This window comes from Malus sylvestris, chromosome 6 (genome assembly GCF_916048215.2).
Source record: "Malus sylvestris chromosome 6, drMalSylv7.2, whole genome shotgun sequence".
In the NCBI taxonomy this organism is placed as follows: Eukaryota; Viridiplantae; Streptophyta; class Magnoliopsida; order Rosales; family Rosaceae; genus Malus; species Malus sylvestris.
Window position 1 is genome coordinate 1,618,586 of NC_062265.1, and position 19,798 is coordinate 1,638,383.

At 38.7% G+C, this 19,798-nt stretch overlaps 2 protein-coding genes across 6 annotated transcripts; both read left to right on the forward strand.

Annotated features, from left to right (window-relative positions):
* The first annotated feature begins 8,253 nt into the window (after positions 1-8,253).
* LOC126626760 (agamous-like MADS-box protein AGL80) lies at positions 8,254-8,865 on the forward strand. Its single transcript, XM_050296157.1, has one exon. The coding sequence runs from the start codon at positions 8,254-8,256 to the stop codon at positions 8,863-8,865; it is 612 nt and encodes a 203-aa protein (XP_050152114.1).
* Positions 8,866-13,384: 4,519 nt separating this feature from the next.
* Positions 13,385-19,101, forward strand: LOC126627182 (uncharacterized). Of its 5 annotated transcripts, XR_007624930.1 has the most exons (10): positions 13,385-13,555; positions 13,673-13,778; positions 13,950-14,088; positions 15,363-15,471; positions 15,566-15,702; positions 16,891-17,027; positions 17,703-17,809; positions 18,247-18,374; positions 18,499-18,625; positions 18,780-19,101. XR_007624930.1 is itself a non-coding variant. In XM_050296616.1 (9 exons), the coding sequence occupies exons 1-9, from the start codon at positions 13,511-13,513 to the stop codon at positions 18,539-18,541; spliced, it is 951 nt and encodes a 316-aa protein (XP_050152573.1). In that variant the 5' UTR covers positions 13,385-13,510; the 3' UTR covers positions 18,542-18,746. The 5 variants fall into 5 exon arrangements, 4 of the variants coding, with proteins under 4 accessions (XP_050152573.1, XP_050152574.1, XP_050152575.1 ...); XM_050296616.1 differs by lacking the exon at positions 18,780-19,101 and having other exon boundaries at positions 18,499-18,746; XM_050296617.1 differs by lacking the exon at positions 18,780-19,101 and having other exon boundaries at positions 13,959-14,088; positions 18,499-18,746.
* The last annotated feature ends 697 nt before the right edge of the window (positions 19,102-19,798 follow it).

Here is a 19,798-nt window from a genome sequence, read left to right on the forward strand (position 1 = left end):
ACTTGCTTTTGGTGCAGAGGCAGTTGTCCTAGTTGAGCTTGAGCAAGCAACGTTCCGAGTCCAGAACTACATGCAAAGCGAAAATGACAAACAACTTAACCTCAACTTAGATCTAGTCGAGGAACACAGAAACCAGGCTCACTTGAGGAATGTCGCCTACAAGCAGCTCATCTCCAACTACTATGACTCAAGGGTCAAACCTCATTCTTTCAAAGTAGGGGATTGGGTATTGAAGAAAAGATTACTCTGCGACAGAGTCCCGAATGAAGGAACATTTAGTCCAAACTGGGATGAATTGAAGTTGTTGGCATCATTCGCCCTGGCTCCTACAAATTTAGAATCTCCGATGGCAAGACCCTTGGCCATCCATGGAACGCTGATCACTTGAAGTACTATTACAAGTAAACTCACATTGTACAAGTGTTAAGCTTCAGCTATTCGGCATCCTATGTAACGAAGACTATTTGGCATGAATTCAATAAAGAGGTGATTTAGACAACTCGGTCATAATCCTCTTACATTCCTAGCAATGAAACACTCGGGTTCAAAGCTTCACCATGAATGCTTCCAACATGAAACAAAGTCTAAGTATATGTCAACAAGACTATACAAATAAACGAACAGTTTCACAGTATATTCGTTCAATCATACATTCCAACCCATTCATACATAAGCCAATTGTGCTTTGAAAGGGTTCAACATACTTTGTGTCATTTGACACTTGCTATAATGTGCCTAGACACCTTGCCCTTATTCTTACTAACCAGGTAATGAAATGTGAAGAAGGAACTCATCTTCATGTCACCAACCAGGTTATGAAATGTACAACCTGTACTCTTCTTCATGCCACCAACCAGGTGATGAAACGTACAACCCGTACTCTAATATCATTTGGCAACTTGCCACTCATGCCACCAACCAGATGAAGAAGGAACTCATCTTCATGCCACCAACCAGGTGATGAAATGTACAACTCATACTATCCTTCATGCCACCAACCTGGTGATGAAATGTACAACCCACTGTTCTAAAAATCCCCGCCTAGCGCCACCTAGCGCCACCTAGGCCCCGCCTAGGCGCTAGGCCCCAGCCCACCGCCCCGATTAATGCCTAGGCCCCAGCCCAACGCCTAGACCACCTAGGCACCCGCCTAGCCTGCCTAGACCCGCCTAAGTTGCAACTCACTTAGACAGAAAATACATAACTTTCATTTTGCATTTTGTTTTTTTTCCAATAAATTGTAAGAGACTTGTTGCATACTTAAATGAACAAACATTATATCCTTATTTCACATGTTTTCATTATGTTCCAATACTTCATGATATATATGCATTCTATTTTGTAGTTTATGATGAAATTATATATATTTCAAGCAGAAGCAGACACTTATTTACATGAAATATGATATATTTACTTAAATCCGCCTAGCCGCCTAGGCGCTAGGCCTCAGCCCGTCGCCCGACTAGCGCCTAGCGCCTTTTAGAACCTTACAACCTGTACTCTAGTATCATTTGGCAACTTGCCATTCATGCCACCAACTAGGTGATGAAATGTACAACCCGTACTCTCCTTCATGCCACCAACCAGGTGATGAAATGTACAACCCGTACTCTAATATCATTTGGCAACTTGCCACTCATGCCACCAACCAGGTGAAAAAGGAACTCATCTTCATGCCACCAACCAGGTGATGAAATGTACAACCCATACTTTCCTTCATGCCACTAACCAGGTGATGAAATGTACAACCCGTACTCTAATATCAATTGGCAATTTGCCATTCATGCCACCAACCAGGGGAAGAAGGAACTCATCCTCGTGCCACCAACTAGGTGATGAAATGTGATGAAAGGTTATGAAGGAACTCACCTTCGTACCACCAACCAAGTGATGAAAGCAACTCACCATTCATTCCACTTACCAGAAGACGAGTGATACAATTTGTACATGTGAACTCCTAGCATTTACAAATAATCAAAAACCCTCAAGCTTGACAACTCAAAGGGGAGCACTTATGCCCAACAAGAGTTATAGTCACCAACAAAGTCTTATTGCAAGCCAACAACAACTTCAGTGCATGGCATACGAAGATCAAGCTATTCAGCCCTCTTACATCTGCTTCAAACATTTCCCCTTTGTAACAATGCAAACACTACAACTCGTAGAAAACTTCACACACTCTTGATCAAGACAGTGTGAAGCAAAACCAATTTATGGTACCAACAAGAGCTTCATCAAAGAAGTTCAACCACAATTCTCAAAAGCTTCACACACTCTTGATCAAGACAGTGTGAAGCAAAACCAATTTATGGTGCCAACAAGAGCTTCATCAATGAAGAGCAACCATAATTCTCAAAAGCTTCACACACTCTTGATCAAGACAGTGTGAAGCAAAACCAATTTATGGTGCCAACAAGAGCTTCATCAATGGAGGGCAACCACAATTCTTAAAAGCTTCACACTCTTGATTAAGACAGTGTGAAGCAAAACCAATTTATGGTGCCAACAAAAGCTTCATCAATGAAGGGCAACCACAATTTCAAAAGCTTCACACACTCTTGATCAAGACAGTGTGAAGCAAAACCAATTTATGGTGTCAACAAAAGCTTCATCAATGGAGGGCAACTACAATTCTCAAACCTTCGAAGCAAATTCAAGACTGTTCGAAGCAAATTCAATTTATATGGTTCATCCAAACCTTCGACTACCATAAGGTCTGGCTTGCATCACAATCTCTTGCTCAACAGTGTGGAAACAAAATTTGTATATGTTGTCTCTCCCACATTTTCAAATTTCTAGTTTCCCAAAAAAAAAAAAAAAAAAAAAAAAAAAACAGGAAGTTCAACAAAGCTTCATCAATGGAGGACAACTACAAATTCTCAAAAGCTTCACACTATCTTGATCAAGATAGTGTGAAGCAAAATCAATTCATAGTACACAACAAAAGCTTCACCCATAAAAGCTTCACCAACAAGAACTTCAACTCCAAAGCTTCACCAACAAAAGCTTCATCAATGGAGGATAACTACAATTTCTTAAAAGCTTCACACTATCTTGATCAAGATAGTGTGAAGCAAATCAATTCATGGTATCCAACAAAAGCTTCAACTCCAAAGCTTCATCTACAAAGCTTCAACACAAAAGCTTCACCAACAAAAGCTTCATCAATGGAGGACAACTATAAATTCTCAAAAGCTTCCCACTATCTTGATCAAGATAGTGTGAAGCAAAATCAATTCATGGTACCCAACAAAAGCATCAACTCCAAAACTTCACCTACAAAGCTTCAACTCCAAAGCTTCACCTACAAAAGCTTCAACATAAAAGTTTCACCCACAAAAGCTTCACCTATAAAAGTTTGACCCACAAAAGCTTCACCCACAAAAGCTTCACCCACAAAAGCTTCACCTACAAAAGCTTGACCCACAAAAGCTTCACCAACAAAAGCTTGACCCACAAAAGCTTGACCCACAAAAGCTTCACCCACAAAGCTTCAACACAAAAGCTTCACCTACAAAAGCTTCACACTATCTTGATCAAGATAGTGTGAAGCAAAATCAATTCATGGTGCCCAGCAAAGTTTCAACCTCAAAGCTTCACCTACAAAGTTTCAACACCAAAGCTTCACCTATAAAGCTTTAATATATATATATATATAATTTTTTTTTTTTAAGAAAATTCGAAAATTTGGAAATTCAAAAATTCAAAAATTCGAAAATAAAAAAAAATCGAAAATAAAAAATTGCCTAGGCCTCCTCTTCTTTGGGCCTAACAACTTTCATAACAAATATATATCATGAAGGAGTTTTGGGCTACCACTTAGAAAGGAAATGCCTCATTCGTCAACTCCCTCGACCGAAGACTTGGGAGACTCCTACCATATGCTACTACACATAGATACTCGGAAGTCTCACGACTACTCAGTGACTTGGATTTTTCAAGTCTCCAAACGAGAAGTTTTCCTCACTCGGAAAATTAAAGGAGCACTACCTTAACCTACATGCTTCACTCACAAAGCTTCAACATACAAGCTTCAACAAAAGGAAAAATTTAAAGAACTTAGTGAAGAAGGCCTTGGTGTATTCAACACAATACGTTGAAATGAAGTAAAGCTTGTTTATTGATATCTTCGATAAGTTACAAATATGTACATATACATGAATCAAAATAAACAAACAAGAGGGAGCCTTCACAAAGGTTGCTCAGAAGAAGTCTCAGTAGTCAGCAGAGCCCCAGAAAGAGGAGGCACCAGAGGGTGATTATTCGGAGCCTCAGTACTAGGCAGAACCCCAGAAGGAGGAGGCACCGAAGGTTGATCATTTGGAGCTTCATTACGCGGTACAGCCCCAGAAGACGAAGGTAATAAATGCCTTTGGAACAAACCCACAAACCTCTAATGATCAAGTAAAATCTGACCATTAGATTCTTGCAGCTGGTTGAGCTTCCTCTTCATGTTTGTAGCATAGTCATGTGCGAGCCTGTACAACTGTTTATTCTCATGCTTGAGCCCTCTGATCTCCTGTTTAAGACTTATCACTTCAGCCGCTAATGATTCAACTTGGCGGGTTCGAGCAAATAGGCGTTGTGCCATATTAGACACAAAACCTGCACACTGAACACTGAGAGCTAGAGAATCCTTCACAGCCATCTTATCAGACCGTTTGGAAAGTAGTTTGTTATCTTTGGAGTGAGAAAGTTCTTAGCCACCACTGCAGCGGTCATATCATTCTTCATCACATAGTCCCCAACGGTAAGAAGACCAGTAGGGGATAAGAAAGATGGGTGCCATATGTTGTCTTGAGAAGGCATGGCTGCTTCTTCACCAAAGTTCAAGTCAAAACGACGGTCGGATGGGTCAGACATTCTTAGAAATGATGAAAGAGAAATGAGGTGCAATAGATCTCTGAAGTAAGGGAAAAATTCCTACAAGCAATAACTCTCTGAATGTACTTCTTGCACACAATTGGTGCCCTTATAAAAGAAAGGGCAACAGGGTTGTTGGTTTAAAAATCGAAGAGGCACCACTTTCCGGATTTCAAAGAGGCATCACTTTCCACACGCAACATTATCTCCTCAGGTACCACAGATAACTTTGCCAAATATCTCAGCCAAAGTTTAGACACATAAATTTTGAAGGTCCAGCTACCCTACTATTACCCACAAGGGTAAAGGAACATCACCACTGCTTGATAACTAGAAAGTCCCAATATGTGTCAACCTCTGTGCTCCGTGGCAAGGCAGACTGGCAAAAATGCCTAACCTTTACTCACATTCGAGAAAACACTCCCAACAAGATTGCTTGCTCAAAAATCGAAGAGGCACCACTCTCCGAATCTCGAGAGCCAGACTCCCAACAGGATTACTTTCTCAAAAATCGAAAAGACACTGCTCTCCGAATCTTAAGAGTCAGACTCCTAACAAGATTGCTTTCTAAAAAATTGAAGAAGCACCGTTCTTTGAAGCTTAATAACCAAATTCCCGACAGGATTGCTTGTTCGAAAACTGAAGAGACACCGTTCTCTGAACTTCGAGAGCCAGATTTCCTTGGATAAAGCTTGTCTGCAATCTTCACACGCAACATCAGTTTTCCAGATACCACAAACCACTTTTTCAAAGCGTTCTGACAAAGTTAAAACATGTGAAGCTTGCAGCTCCCACTACATTGCTATGACCAAGAAGGGTAAAGGAATAACATTATTACTTGCTCAAAAATCGAAGGCGCACCGCCCTCCGAATCTCGAAAGCCAGACTCCTAACAGGATTACTTTCTCAAAAATCGAAGAGGCACCGCTCTCTGAATCTCAAGAGCCAAACTCCCAACATGATTGCTTTCTCAAAAATCGAAGAGGCACTGTTCTCCAAATCTCAAGAGCCAGATCCCCGACAGGATTGCTTGTTCGAAAACCGAAGAGGCATCGCTCTTCGAACTTCGAGAGCCAAATTTCCTTGGATAAACTTGTCTGCAATCTTCACACGCAACATTAGCTTTCTAGATACCACATACCACTTTTTCAAAGTGCTCTGACAAAGTTAAAATACGTGAAGCTTGCAGCTCCCACTACATTGCTACGACCAAGAAGGGTAAAGGAATAGCATTACTACTTGTTGTTAGGGAGACTCCTATATATGTCGACATTCATCCTTCACGGACAGGCAGACCTGCAAAAATGCTCAACCCTTCCTCATATCTGAAATGGCATTCCCAACGAAGCATCTCGAAATACTCAGTTTTCTTCCCCCCCAATAATACCTATGCAAACCAACCATACCAGAGCAAGAGTATCTCATATCATCAGGGTCAAAAGCAAGAGTATCCCATATCATACTTTTTCCCTGTCTTTTCCTTTGCCCTTGTTCTTACCTGCAAGACAAGGAGAAAGAGAGCAATCAGTCAACACTTGGAATTAAGCTTCCAGTCAGGAACTGACTGCCTGGAACCCCTTGCCTGATTACTTACCTGGCATTGCTCTCGAGTACTCATCTTCAACATCTTATGCTTCCAGAAAAGATACCACATCTGCCTGAGGAACAGATAGGGCAAGTGAAAATGATACAAGGAAGCATGTGGAGACAAACGCAACAGAACACGTGTCGATTCATCTATTACTTCGTCAACAGCAAAAGTATCCCATATCATCAAGGTCGAATGCACTCTTGATTTGATGGACTTGTTTTGACCCTCAAATTCTTGAGTCGGCCTTATATTTTGGAGGAAACCAGAAAACCCTCCAGCCCAGTTCAAGAATAAGCCTGTGGAAAGTTACTTTTTCAAAAGCAAAAGTATCTCATATCATCTCTTCTCCATTTGCTTCTCCTTATCCTTGTTGCTGTTTACGACACAAGGAGAATGAGAACAATCAACCGGAAGCCGAAGTCAAACCTCTGATCCAGGTTGTTTGCTTGGAAGTTTGATTGTTTACCTTGTCTGTTACCTCTTTCGGCAAATCTTCTAGCTCGGCGACTTGGGGGACTCCTACTATAGGGTTTTGTATCGCACTTGACCAAGCCCGAAACTACAAGTAAGCTTCAAGTGAAATTGATACATTACCTTGTGCATCTTTATTGGTTAAAGATACCACCCCTGGATAGAGGAAAAGTACTTCCAGAGAAGATGCCACATCTACGTATAAGACAGATAAGGCAAGTGAAAATGATACCACACTTCGGTACTTAGAAGTTTCGTGATTACTCAGTGGCTTGGATCTTGCAAGTCCCCAAACGAGGAACTTCCCTCACTCAGGAACTTAGGGGAGCACTGTTTGTACCATACTTGACCAATCCCGAAACTACTGAGCACCGGTCAACGTTATACCGTCAAGGACCCAGAAGAGTTTCCCTCCAACTAGGAGGCCAATCACAGCACAACACGTGTCGACATCAGAAGCCAATCATAGCGCGACACGTGTCAACATCAGAAGCCAATCACAACACGACACGTGTCAATGTCAAAATAAAACTAGAAACTCTCTTATATAAATAGAAATCATTCTCTCACAATATTTCCTAATGTCATTTGTACTAAATCATTCACTAGTACTCACAAAAGGAGAGCTTGAACCTATGTACTTGTGTAAGCCCTTCACAATTAATGAGAACTCCTTTACTCCGTGGATGTAGCCAATCTGAGTGAACCACGTACATCTTGTGTTTGCTTCCCTGTCTCTATCCATTTACATACTTATCCACACTAGTGATTGGAGCAATCTAGCGAAGGTCACAAACTTAACACTTTCTGTTGTACCAAAGTCCTCACTGATTTTATGCATCAACAGACATAATAACATTCTTTCAATAAATGAATGAGTCACGAAAAAATCTATGTCCTGATGCATGAATATTCCTGAATGCATGGAAACTAATAGAAAAGCCTTCCATATAAAACCAAGGGTGGATAATATCAAATACTCATCCAACAAACTCACGTTTTACAATTTTTTCTTAAATTAAATCAAAATTTGTTAATTTGCTAATATGATCCCCTCCACCAAATTTCACATTGTAAATTTGTTGGCAGTCATAAATTTCACATCCAATGTATATATATATCAAAATGGTCTCTACTGATTTTTGTATATCATGCAACCTAAGAGCATTACTTTCTAATGTGGAGTAAATCTAAGAAAATTTATGAGGAGGTTCCTTGCAAGTAGTATAAATACCGGTCATTGGAGTCCGGATTAGTCAAGCAAGCAAACTGCAGAGCTCCTCCTTAAGCAAACCCTAGGGCACCTACTTGTGCCCTTGCTAGCCACCATGTCTCGAAAGAAGGTGAAGCTTGCCTACATCCAAAACCACCCAACTCGAAAACTAACATTCAAAAAAAGAAAGAAGGGTTTCATGAAAAAGATGAGTGAAATCACTACCCTTTGTGATGTTGAGGCCTGTGCTGTCGTTTACGGACAGAACGATACTCAGCCTGAGGTTTGGCCATCTCCTTCGGGAGTACAAGGCACATACGCGAAGTTCAGGACAATGCCGCCAATGGAACAGACCAAAAAGCAGCTGAACATTGAGGCTTTTCTGAGGCAGCAGATCGAGAAGGCAAAGGACCAGCTGAGGAAACAGAAGAAGGAGAATCGGGAGAAAGAAATGTCAATCATGATGAGTCAGTGTCTAGCTGGGAGGTCCCTGCAAGATCTGAACATGGGGGATCTGAATGACCTAGGGTGGGTGATTGACCACAAAGTGGAGGAGATAAACAGAAAAGTGAAGAAAGTGCAGGAAGAGCTGGCTCAAAACGAGAACAATCATGTCCAAGTAGTACCAACACCACCACCACCACCAGCAGCGATTAGTGGCAGAATAATGCACATGCAACAAGCTCAGTCGGCTGCACCGATGGAGATAATGACTCCACAAGACTAGCAGCCGCAAGAGCAGATGGCGGGGCTTGGAGCAAACACTGGGGACGAATTTCTGCAGTTTGGGAGTTAGAACCACCATGCTATGTAGTCTAATCCTTTTCACCCTTGAACGTCGGCGCACTGTTCAGTTTTCTTCTGATATGAACTACACAGGGAGTTAATTTCTGTAGATTTTTTTTTTTGTAATAATTATGTCATTTCTTTTACGCAGGTTTCTTTTGAGATCAACCCCGAGACTTTTTTGTTTTTTGTTTTTTTTTTTAAAGTATGTAGACTAATAGGAGGTTGTTTTTTTCCTTTAATTTCAGTAATTTTTACGTCATGGATGTAACTCCAATTTCTTCGCTACTAATAAAATAAGCAGTTCATCCCTTGGATTTTTTTTTTATTTTTTATTTTTTCAATTGGGTAATGCTAGAAACCAACTTTTAAAACTAATTTTGTAATCATATGATGTTGTTGTTGATAATCAGATTATTATTTTGGTGTTGACTAACATGTTTATTTTCTATTTGTAACACATTATATATTTTGCAAATTTATCTTGGGTTAACATTTTAAAAACTCAATAAATGCTCTTAATTAAGAAGATGATAAGAGACTAGAAATTTATTAAATGAGGATAACATGGAAAATTTGAGAAGCCAAGGGCAAAGATTCTCGTGTTCTATTAAGATAGAAGTGAAACTTGCTTATGTTATTTAGAACAGAAAAGGACGACATGAGATGCGGAACAAATGAAGAACCTCATAATGAGATAAATACATTCTTATTCTTGCGAGTAACAGTTGCGCCATCAAACTAAATTAAAAACAAAAGGAAAACTCCATGCTTCTCTCAATCATTGAGTTCTAAGCAGTCAAGAGCTTACATATCAAAACTCATAGTATTTCTAATATCTTTCCCGTTACAAAGGCAGTTAATTTTTCCAAAAGCCTTCCAAAACTGTCGCTAGTCTTGGGTCCCAAGATCAGCCAATATGACGGCTGATGCTCTTACGTCGCGTGATTCTACGGAGCTGTGTGATGTTGTTTGGGTCGATAGGCCACCATCTTCGCTGGTTTTTGTTTTAAACAATGATGGTCTTCCATGTCCTCATTAGCTATAGGCGGTAGTGTAGGGGTGACGCTTTTGCTTAGTTGAAGCGTCTCTGTATGTAACTCCTTACACTGCCTTCCTTACTTTATCTTGTCTATTGTTTGCCTCTTCGTAGGCTTTCTTGTTTCTTCTATGGCCTCTGTGCCCTGGAATGCACTTTCTTTGTTCTTCAAAAAAAAAAAAAAAAAAAAGTATTAGAGTAATGAAGGGGCTTAGATGTAAAAAGCCCTAATACTTTGGACCAAATTAAAACAATGAATAATATTTGGATAAATTGCACTTTACCACCTCATGTTTGGGGTATATTGCAACCTCATACAATATCTTTAAAACATTTCACTTTCATACCTTAAGTACTATTTTATTTCAATATAATACATCCGTTACATTTTTCATCCATTGATCCGTTAAGAGCTGATGTGACTGCCATATTTGTGCCATGTGGTTGCCAAATTTATGCCACGTGGCAAAAAAAAATTTTATTCATTTAAAATATTATAATAATTTACCCAATTAAAAAAAACTGAAAACCCAGAAACCCATTCCCCTCGACCACCTCCCTGACCTCCACTCTCTTCACCTCCATCCCATCCAAAAACCCATCCCACCCCACCTCCCCCTTCAACAATTGAACCATGGCCTTGGGGCTCTGGACCGTGCCCCGTGACCCCACGGAATCCACATGCAGTGTGACGAACACAGATGATCCTCTCCGACGACGCTGCTGCGATAAGCCATGGAAGAGCTCTTATTGGAGGTCACCGTTGTCCGGCGAGACCGAGCCTTCGGCAACGGAAGAAAATGGAAGGGATGCGAGTGAAGGTGCGGCAGAAGGAGGCAGAGAAGGTCAAAAGGGATGGAGATGAAATCGCCATTGATGGAGGCTCAGGCTTTCGGGAATCGAAAAATGGTGGTGTGTGGTGGTTTTGTTGGGAGAAATGAATGAGTGAATGGGTTTTTGGGGGTGGGAGGGGAGGTAGGGTGGGGGGGATTGTGGGGTTCGCGATGGTGTGGGTGGGGGGTTGCAAGGGAGTTGGCCGTGGAGAGAGAAGGGAGGGAGATTGTGAGGGAGGTGGGGGTGGGGTGAGATGGGGTGTTTGGGTTACAGGGAAGGGAAAGGGCGCGGAGAAGAAGATGAGTTTTTTTATTTTTTTTATTTAATTGGGTAAATTATTATGATATTTTAAATGAATAAAAAATTATTTTTTTTACCACGTGGCACAAATATGGCAGTCATGTCAGCTCTTAACGGATCAATAGATGGAAAATGTAACGAATGTATTATATTGAAATAAAATAGTACTTGAGATATGAAAGTGAATTGTTTTGAAAATGTTGTATGAGGTTAAAATAAACCTCAAACCTAAGGTTGTGAGTAGGGATGGGCAATGGTTATGGCGGGCGGGTAACCGCGATTATTTATCCATAACCATTTATGTTCATACCCGCATAACCGTTTACCCGTTTGGTAATTACATAAATGATTATACCCATAACCATAACCGTTTATAAACGGTTATCCATACCCATAACCGTATACCCATTTACCCATTTAACCATAACCATAACCATTTACCCGTTTACCCATTTTTTCGCCCGTTTATCCTTTTTTTACCCATTTATCCTTTTTTTTCGCCCGTCTACATTATTTTTTTAACAATTTGAAAATTACAAAAGAAAAATTTGTCATAATTTTTATTTTCTGACAATTAAACACCGTTATAAGTACATTTTAGCATACATTTCCCTATTTTAATCATTTAAGTTCTCGTATAATTCCAATAATTGAAATAATAGTTTACGAACGATATTTTTCTGTATAGCAACCAATCAATTTTTTTTATTCTGTATAGCAACCAATAAATTATGGAAGTTCAGGAACCTGAGAAAATTTGGTTACAGACAGCTTTCACCTCCCCACAAAAACTTTTTTCCTCAAAATGCTACCAGACAACTGAGGTTCTTTTTCTCTTCCTACCAGTGTCATCAAAGCTTGATTCACTTAGGTCCAATTCTTGATCAAGATTAATTGGTTCAATAGCTTGGTTCTCGCTTTGAGTCTCCATCTTGGAACTAGTTGAAACAGTTAGATACAAGACTTTTTGAAGATCTAAAGATCTTCAAATAATTCATACGAAAAGAGTTCCTGCTGAAACAAATACAGATAATCAATTCACAAATTATATTGTAGGTGGAAATAGTGTACATATAACGAACGAGATGCAGATATCAAAATGCTTATATGTCATGTAAGAGAATGAGGACGGATGCATACAAACATCACCACCACGGAACAACGAAGAAATGTTTAAGCGGGAAAAAAAATGAAGATATAGAGTTCAGAATATAAAAGAAAAACAGGAAAGCAATTGAACAAAAGAACACTATACTGTCATAAAACCCAAGGTCAGTATACTTTTTGGGTTATACTTTGTGATAGATGCAAGTTGCAACAAATTTCACATTCCTCCTGTCATAAAACCCAAGCAAGCACAAATGGAAACACAGAAAGAGAGAGAGAACAAACAGGATAACAGAATAGAACAAATGATTAAATTTCCAAAATCAAGAACAATGCAAATTTTTAATAAAATCAAGAACAATGCCTAATCAAGACTAGATTTCACAAATCCTAATTTAAATTTCACAAACCCTAAATCTCAAACCCTAAATTAATTCCAAAATTTACCTGATGTCCCGGATTCTGAGGTGAGGAGGTTGTCTGAGGTGAGGTTGAGGAGGGTGGTGAGGTTGTCTGAGCGAGGTCGCCGAGGTGTGGTCGAGTCAAAGTCGAGAGGCACAGAGAGAGCGACGGAGAGAGAGGCCCAGAGAGAGAGAGAGCGACGGAGAGAGAGGCGTAAAGAGAGAGCGACGGAGAGAGAGAGTGACGGAGAGAGAGAGCGAAGGAAAGAGCGACAGAGAGAGAGCGACGGAGAGAAAGAGTGACGGACGGAGAGAGAGAAAGCAACGAAGAGAGAGAGAGCGATGGAGAGAGCGGCGGAGAGAGAGAGTGACGAAGTCAAGAGGCGGAGAAAGAGAGTGACAGAGATGTAACTCTGAGGGTTTTTAATTTTTTTTTTTAATTTTACATATATTAAATTAAATGGGTAAATGGATACCCGTTATAACCATGAATATTATCCATAACCGATGGATACCCGTTATAACCGCGAATAATACCCATAACCGTCCATTTAAATTTCATGGATAAACGGTTATACCTATAACCGTTTATTTGTTTAAACGGTTACCCATAACCATAACCATCAACTTTAAATGGACGGGTAACCGCAGTTACCCATACCCATGAGTATTTTGCCCATCCCTTGTGAAATGTAATTTATCCATAATATTTTGGACAATAAGAAATAATGAAATATATATATATAATGAATAATTTTAGAAAATGAATAATTCGGGGAAGATTGTGTGTTAAATGGCGCACTGATCAAATTTGGTCCTCCGGATTCTCCTGCAAAGAGGAGCAGGGTCTCCTCTCCTGGTCAAGGCCATCCAGACCATCCAATCATCCGACGGGTCCGACGAAGATGGAGTACCGCAACAAACTTGTCCTCGCTCCCATGGTTCGCGTCGTCAGTACTTCTAAACCCTAAACCCTTTTTCCTTTTCTATTTTTTGCTTGAATTTCCGTGAAAAATTAACCTTCTAATTCCTGTTATTTACGTACAAATTTCCTCAAAATTGGTTAGGGGACTTTGCCGTTTCGATTACTAGCTGCTGAATATGGAGCTGATATAACCTACGGTGAAGAAATTATCGACCATAAACTTGTCAAATGCGACCGCAGACTCAATGGTATGATAACCTTTTTCATTTTTCTCACTTGTTTTTGTCACAAATTACTATATATATATATATATATATGTTTCCTGAAGATTTATGGAGCAAAGAATTTGACCCATTTTAGTTGTGGGGTGCTTGATTTTGGGAATTTTTGTGTAATGTTTGTGCATGTTTGTTGCTTAGAGAAATTAGGATCCGTTGATTTTGTGGAGAAAGGTACTGGAAGTGTTGTTTTCAGGACGTGCGATGAGGAAAAGAATCGAGTGGTGTTTCAGATTGGTACTTCCAACGCCGTAAGGGCTCTCAAAGCTGCTGAGATCGTGTGAGTTGATTGTTGCATTGTGTCGTTCTCTTTTTCTTTCGAAGTTCATATTTTTATTTGTTTATCTTAAAATTGTAATTAGGTACTAGTAGACAGAGTTATTATGTTGGAACTTTAACTTGAAAGTCTGTCGTCTATTGGTTGTGGAATTTAGATCAATGACCTTGTGATCAATATGGTATCAATCTAAGTTAATAGGATCACGCAATCGGTATGGGAAGTGACTGTATGCACCTGTGCTCTCCATACACTCAGTGTTGACTTGATTGGTTTGCTATTTGAGTTTGGGGTTCATATTGAATCACTTATTACTTGTGTAGACAGTGCAAAGTTTAGAAGTACATCAGGATATAGTTGCATGAATACATGGATTTCGGCATACCAGCCTATAAATCAACAGGTTAAGGCATTTAGTGATCGAATAGCTGTATTTGCACAACTTTTGCTTAAGTTATTGTACGTTAACATGCTTTCTTAAAAAGGAAGAAAAATGCTATAACTATATCATGTTTCTAAGTTATATGTTTCAATTTTGACCTTTCATTTATTGATTCTTCCACATATTTCGTTGTATGTTGGACATGGTAGTATTAAGGAAATTTATGAAAGTGATACATTAATGAGAATTGTGTATGCATTTGAAAGAAAGAGTGATATTCCTTTGTTTTAAAATATTGTGTTTGTTCACCTAGAAAACAGATTGTCGTTTTGATGGTAAAGATATGGAAATGGTCTAAATCTGTACAGGTGGAAAGGAAACTCCACCCACATTTTATTTTTCCTTATTCTACCTTATTTAGTAAATGCAGGTGTCAAAAAGTACTAATTGTGTGAATGAGTAGTCAATGCAAGCGTTATTAGGGTTGTTTTATGTTAGCTGGTTTATTTGTCATACTCATGCATGCATGTGACTAAATGGGAGAATGTATAACCGTGGTAGGTCTACCAAGATTTGTCATAAATAAGGTTGTTTTTAATGGTAATCCTCCAAATATAACCTTGGATCTAGTTTCTTTGAAAGTATCAGATTTGAGTAGACAATTGGTTTTCAAAATGTGACTATAGCTTTGTTTAGGTTTCATTCATATAGCAGTGGTCTGGTATCTTCTCTTCCCAGAGGAACCTGTTGCATATCTGTTTCTTCTCATGTCCAATCTGATTCCTCATACTCATTTTGGACAAAACACCCATATGTGTGATATGGGTCTGTGTCCATCTTAATGTAATGCTTGTCTCAACTGTGGCAAGTATACCTATGAACCTTTTTCTTTTAGATGTAAAGATGTCGCAGCAGTGGATATAAACATGGGTTGTCCAAAGTCATTTTCTGTGAGTGGAGGAATGGGTGCTGCACTATTGACCAAACCAGATCTTATTCATGATGTAAATAATCTTATCCACTTAAGATTCTTTTTCTTTCCATCTGCAGAGTGCTTGCAGTTAATTTCTAACTTCCTCTTTTCCTTTCTAAGTTCAGATTTTGACTACTTTATGGCGGAACCTAAGTATACCGGTAACTTGTAAGATTCGACTACTAAAATCATCTCAGGATACTGTTGAATTGGCTAGGAGAATTGAAAAAACTGGAGTTACTGCTCTTGCTGTCCATGGAAGGTAATCTCTCTTATACCCTGTTGGTAAAGTTCGGCTTTTTGTCTAGTACATTTCTACATTATCATTTTAATTATGCCCTTGCCCAACTGTATAGTTATGGATGGAATCTATATAAATGCATGAAATTGTACTCTGATTAACTATCTCTTCTGTTATGATTTCCCTGCCTTATTATCTCCTAACCGTAACATGCAAGCCATAGTTGAACTGTAATAGAACCATATTTAAGCTCACCATATCAACAACATTGGAAACCAACAAACAAGCCATCCTTACCCGCGGTTACTGTTCGTTTTGGGTCCTAGATAAATATATAAATAAAATTCCTTTAGATCCCAAGATTTACATCTGCTTTGCTGTCCTACGTAGAGGTTGTCATTCTAATATGTTAGTATGTAAGTGATTAGATCTTGAGTTGTAACAGCTTAATAAAATTGGGCCCAACAAAGAAAAGGAAAAATGCTAAGTGAAAAGAACAAGAAAAGGCGGATAACATTTGCGCGTATTTGAGGAAGAAGAAATTTCATGGTAGTTTTTGTTGGGGGTCCATCATTAAGAGACTGACACCATTCTAGTCCTGTGCTTTTAGCTTTGAGTCTTTTGACAACATTTGGTTCCAGGATTGTGGGAGAAGGATGTGAAGTTCAGGATGAGCCATTGCTAACGTAAGTGAGGAGAAATTTTTGGAGTAGGTGAGGAAGTGAAAGTATCAACTGTGGAGTTTGTGAGAGTGAAGTAAAATGAGAACACCTAGGGCCTACGTTTTGAACCAAACACTTATGACCGAACATTTATGGCCTACCCTAATTCTACATTTTGACAACCATAAGTTTCGAGTGGGTCATGTATTAGCAGAGAGGATGATATAAGTAGCAACAGAGGGAAATAAAAACAAGCTTCAAAGTTGGATATAACAAATGTTAAACAAAATAGAAAGGCATATCTATGTACACTATGGCTTTGCATGTCACATTATAATGAATGGAAAAATTAGACTGCATGATGATAGGGTTTTCCTGTCATATTGAGTCACCAAAAATAAAAGGAAATAAGAAATATTTGCATTCCGTAACATTATTTAATGCGGGAGGGTTTGTTGCCAGCTTCTATAAAAGTAAAATAACATCAATATTCTTGTCTCAATTGCACGATTCTTGGTCTAACGTGATTCTGTTCAATAAAATGCAGAAAAGTTGAGGATAGGCCGCGGGATCCAGCTAAGTGGAGTGAAATTGCTGATGTTGTAGCATCCTTATCCATTCCAGTTATAGCAAATGGCGATGTTTTTGAGTATGAAGATTTTCAGCGTATCAAAGTTGCTACAGGTAGCAATAAGACTATTCAAGTAATCTTAAGATATTAGAATTTCTTTAGGACCGTATCATATTTCATGTTGGGGATACAAAATCTTACCTCAGATATTTCCTTTCTTGCACCACAATACTTATATCCTGGTCCTAAAGAAATACCCGAGCTGAGATTTTAGATTAAGTAGCCTTCATGTTATTTATATTAGCTGGGTTAATATCATTTATGTCAGGGTTTAATCTATACGATTTGTTATCACATGAGTATCTTAGAAGCCTGCAACATATGTGACCATGCACTGTATGTATTTTTTCGTCATTAAAATGGTAAAAATGGCACTAATTTCTGTAAAATGGAAAAATCTAGAAAGGCTCAATTTGGATACAAAGGTGTAATAGATGGGTTTGGATTTTGACAGTAAGCTTGACATGAGTTAGAATACCCTAAAAATACTATATGCAATTTATTTGAGATAACTAGGTTCAGTTGAATTAATCCGTATATTTCTTCTGTCTTCCTATGCAAACACAAAATTTTATGCAGTGTTAAGATTATACTTGTGTAATTTGAATAAGCCTTAACCAAAAATTTAGATCTGAAACCTCACATCCCTAATGGAACTAAAGATTAGGCGCATGCGTGTGCTGTGTATTCTTGAATACGATTATTGATGGTGCACACAATTGCTAAAGGTACCTCATCTGTGATGGTTGCAAGAGGAGCACTTTGGAATGCTTCAATTTTCTGTCCAAAAGGTAAATTACCATGGGAAGACGTGAAGAGGGAATATGTTAGGAAGGTAAGTGTCTCCTAGTGTTGTGTTTTATCAGTTGTGCATGATGGAATTAGCTAGTGGTCATTTTCCCTAGTTAACGGATTTCTTTGTGGAAGTACACAAAGGACAGAAAGAAATAAGAGAGTTCTTGAAGACTATGAACTTGGGATGAAATTCAGTTCTGGGAAGCCCTTTGGGCATTTGTTTCTAACTTTCTATAGAGTTTAGACTAATTCCATTCTGTAGCATTTGGCGGGATTGTGTCTCCTTGGTGGTGTAATCTTTTATTATTGTTTCTGGCTCAAGAGAGTTCTGTTGTCCTTTGCCTTCGTGTCTGGTCGTCTTCTTGACAACCTTTTTTTCCTTTTCTTTTCTTGCTCCCTTTGGTGCAATAAAAGTGTTTCATGTTATGATTGACTGGAGCTAGGCATGCTGACATGTTCTTGAACTTCTGACCGCAGAGCATCTTGTGGGATAACGACATTAAAAGCACAAAGCACACACTGAGGGAAATGATAACGCATCATTCGTCCCTTGAACTTGCAGAAGGAAAGGCTGTGATTAAATCAGAATCCTTGATAGATCTTGCGTAAGTGTCATTTTAATTGGTCAAAAGAGTGTCATTTATGTGCGTAGGAGTTAAGGTCTTTGGTACCGATTTTGCTATTAATTTCCTAATTGTACAATTTCTTCCTGTTTTTTGTTGTTCGCAGGCGGCTTTATGGAGCGGAGAATTATGAGTTTGTTCAGAACTGATTCTTTGTTATTGAAGAGTAGATAAATATTGACGGTCCCTTCCTTTTTACGCCGGTGTTTGTCCTCGGCCTTCAGGACCACCAAGTGAGTTTTGATTTTCAGTTATACGTTTCATACATCTACTCTGTTAACTAGACACCAAGAATATGTATGACGACATGTTGGGGCTGCTATTGCTAACTGATTGGTTGGATGACGAATTCAATTGGATTGTCTTTTCTTTTTGGTTGGAAGTAAGATGGAGGATGTGGCATCACTGGAATTCCTGTTGATCACATGTTCAAATGATCTATCCAATGTTCTCAAACACGCTGAGCAACAGTCGGGCCGTGGGCCGGAGCCTAGTGCCTAGGAGGCTAGCTGGCCTCAGGCGGAGCTCTAAGCGAATTTAAGTAAATTTATTAATATCGTATAAATAAGTGTTTATTTATACTTAAAAAGATACATAATTGCATTGGATATATAAATTGCAAAATAAAATGATATATAGATTACAAAGTATTAGAACATATTGAAAACATTGAGAACAAGTATATAATGAGTGTTATCCAAGTATTAAATAGGTCTTTTATATTTTATTAAAATAAATAAAAAGCAAAATGAAGTTTGTTGTTTAAGTGAGAATCGCGATCTAGGTGAGACCGTTTAAGCTGATCTAGGCTTCAATTCTTAATTTTCAAATGCCTAGAAATTAAATAGGGCGGTGGCAGTTGTCTAGCGCTTAGGTATGAATTTTTAGAACAGTGAAGCCATACATCCAAAACTTGATTGGTTCAACTCCCACTCCTTTAAAAAAAAAATTTAATTAATGAAAATAGCTCGAAAATTTTACATTTTAACGATAAAGACAAAATAAATGATAAAATGAATAGTACTATGATTGATTTTTTAGTGTAAAAATGTGATTTTTCGTTAAAGTGAACAGTATCACGAATTTTTTGTTAAAACTCTCTTTAAAAAATTCAAAATAAAGTCAAGTTCTGTAATTGGGAGGTATTCGAAATCGCTCGGTGTTATAACGTGAGTCGACTGGTTATACTCTGTTTGTCCGCCACAGTTAAAAAGTTATCTAAATGAAAGAAAATCAATCAAACCCCTTCAAAACTAAAGTGAGTAAATTGCACAGTGAGGCTTTTTTACTGGTTCTGAACGAGATAGTGAGGTCATTTATAGTCGACTTGGTGTTGTCACTTGTACCACTTGAGCACTTTCTATGGTGTTCTTTATAATCTGTGTTTTAGGATACTTCAAATGTTT

What these genes read in the sequence shown, in the direction of transcription:
- LOC126626760 (XM_050296157.1), top strand. Translation starts at nt 8,254, where the DNA reads ATGTCTCGAAAGAAGGTGAAGCTTGCCTACATCCAAAACCACCCAACT.
- LOC126627182 (XM_050296616.1), top strand. Translation starts at nt 13,511, where the DNA reads ATGGAGTACCGCAACAAACTTGTCCTCGCTCCCATGGTTCGCGTC. An exon ending in TCGCTCCCATGGTTCGCGTC is followed by an intron (nt 13,556 to 13,672) that starts GTCAGTACTTCT and finishes AAAATTGGTTAG; the next exon opens with GGGACTTTGCCGTTTCGATT. An exon ending in AACCAGATCTTATTCATGAT is followed by an intron (nt 15,472 to 15,565) that starts GTAAATAATCTT and finishes TTCTAAGTTCAG; the next exon opens with ATTTTGACTACTTTATGGCG.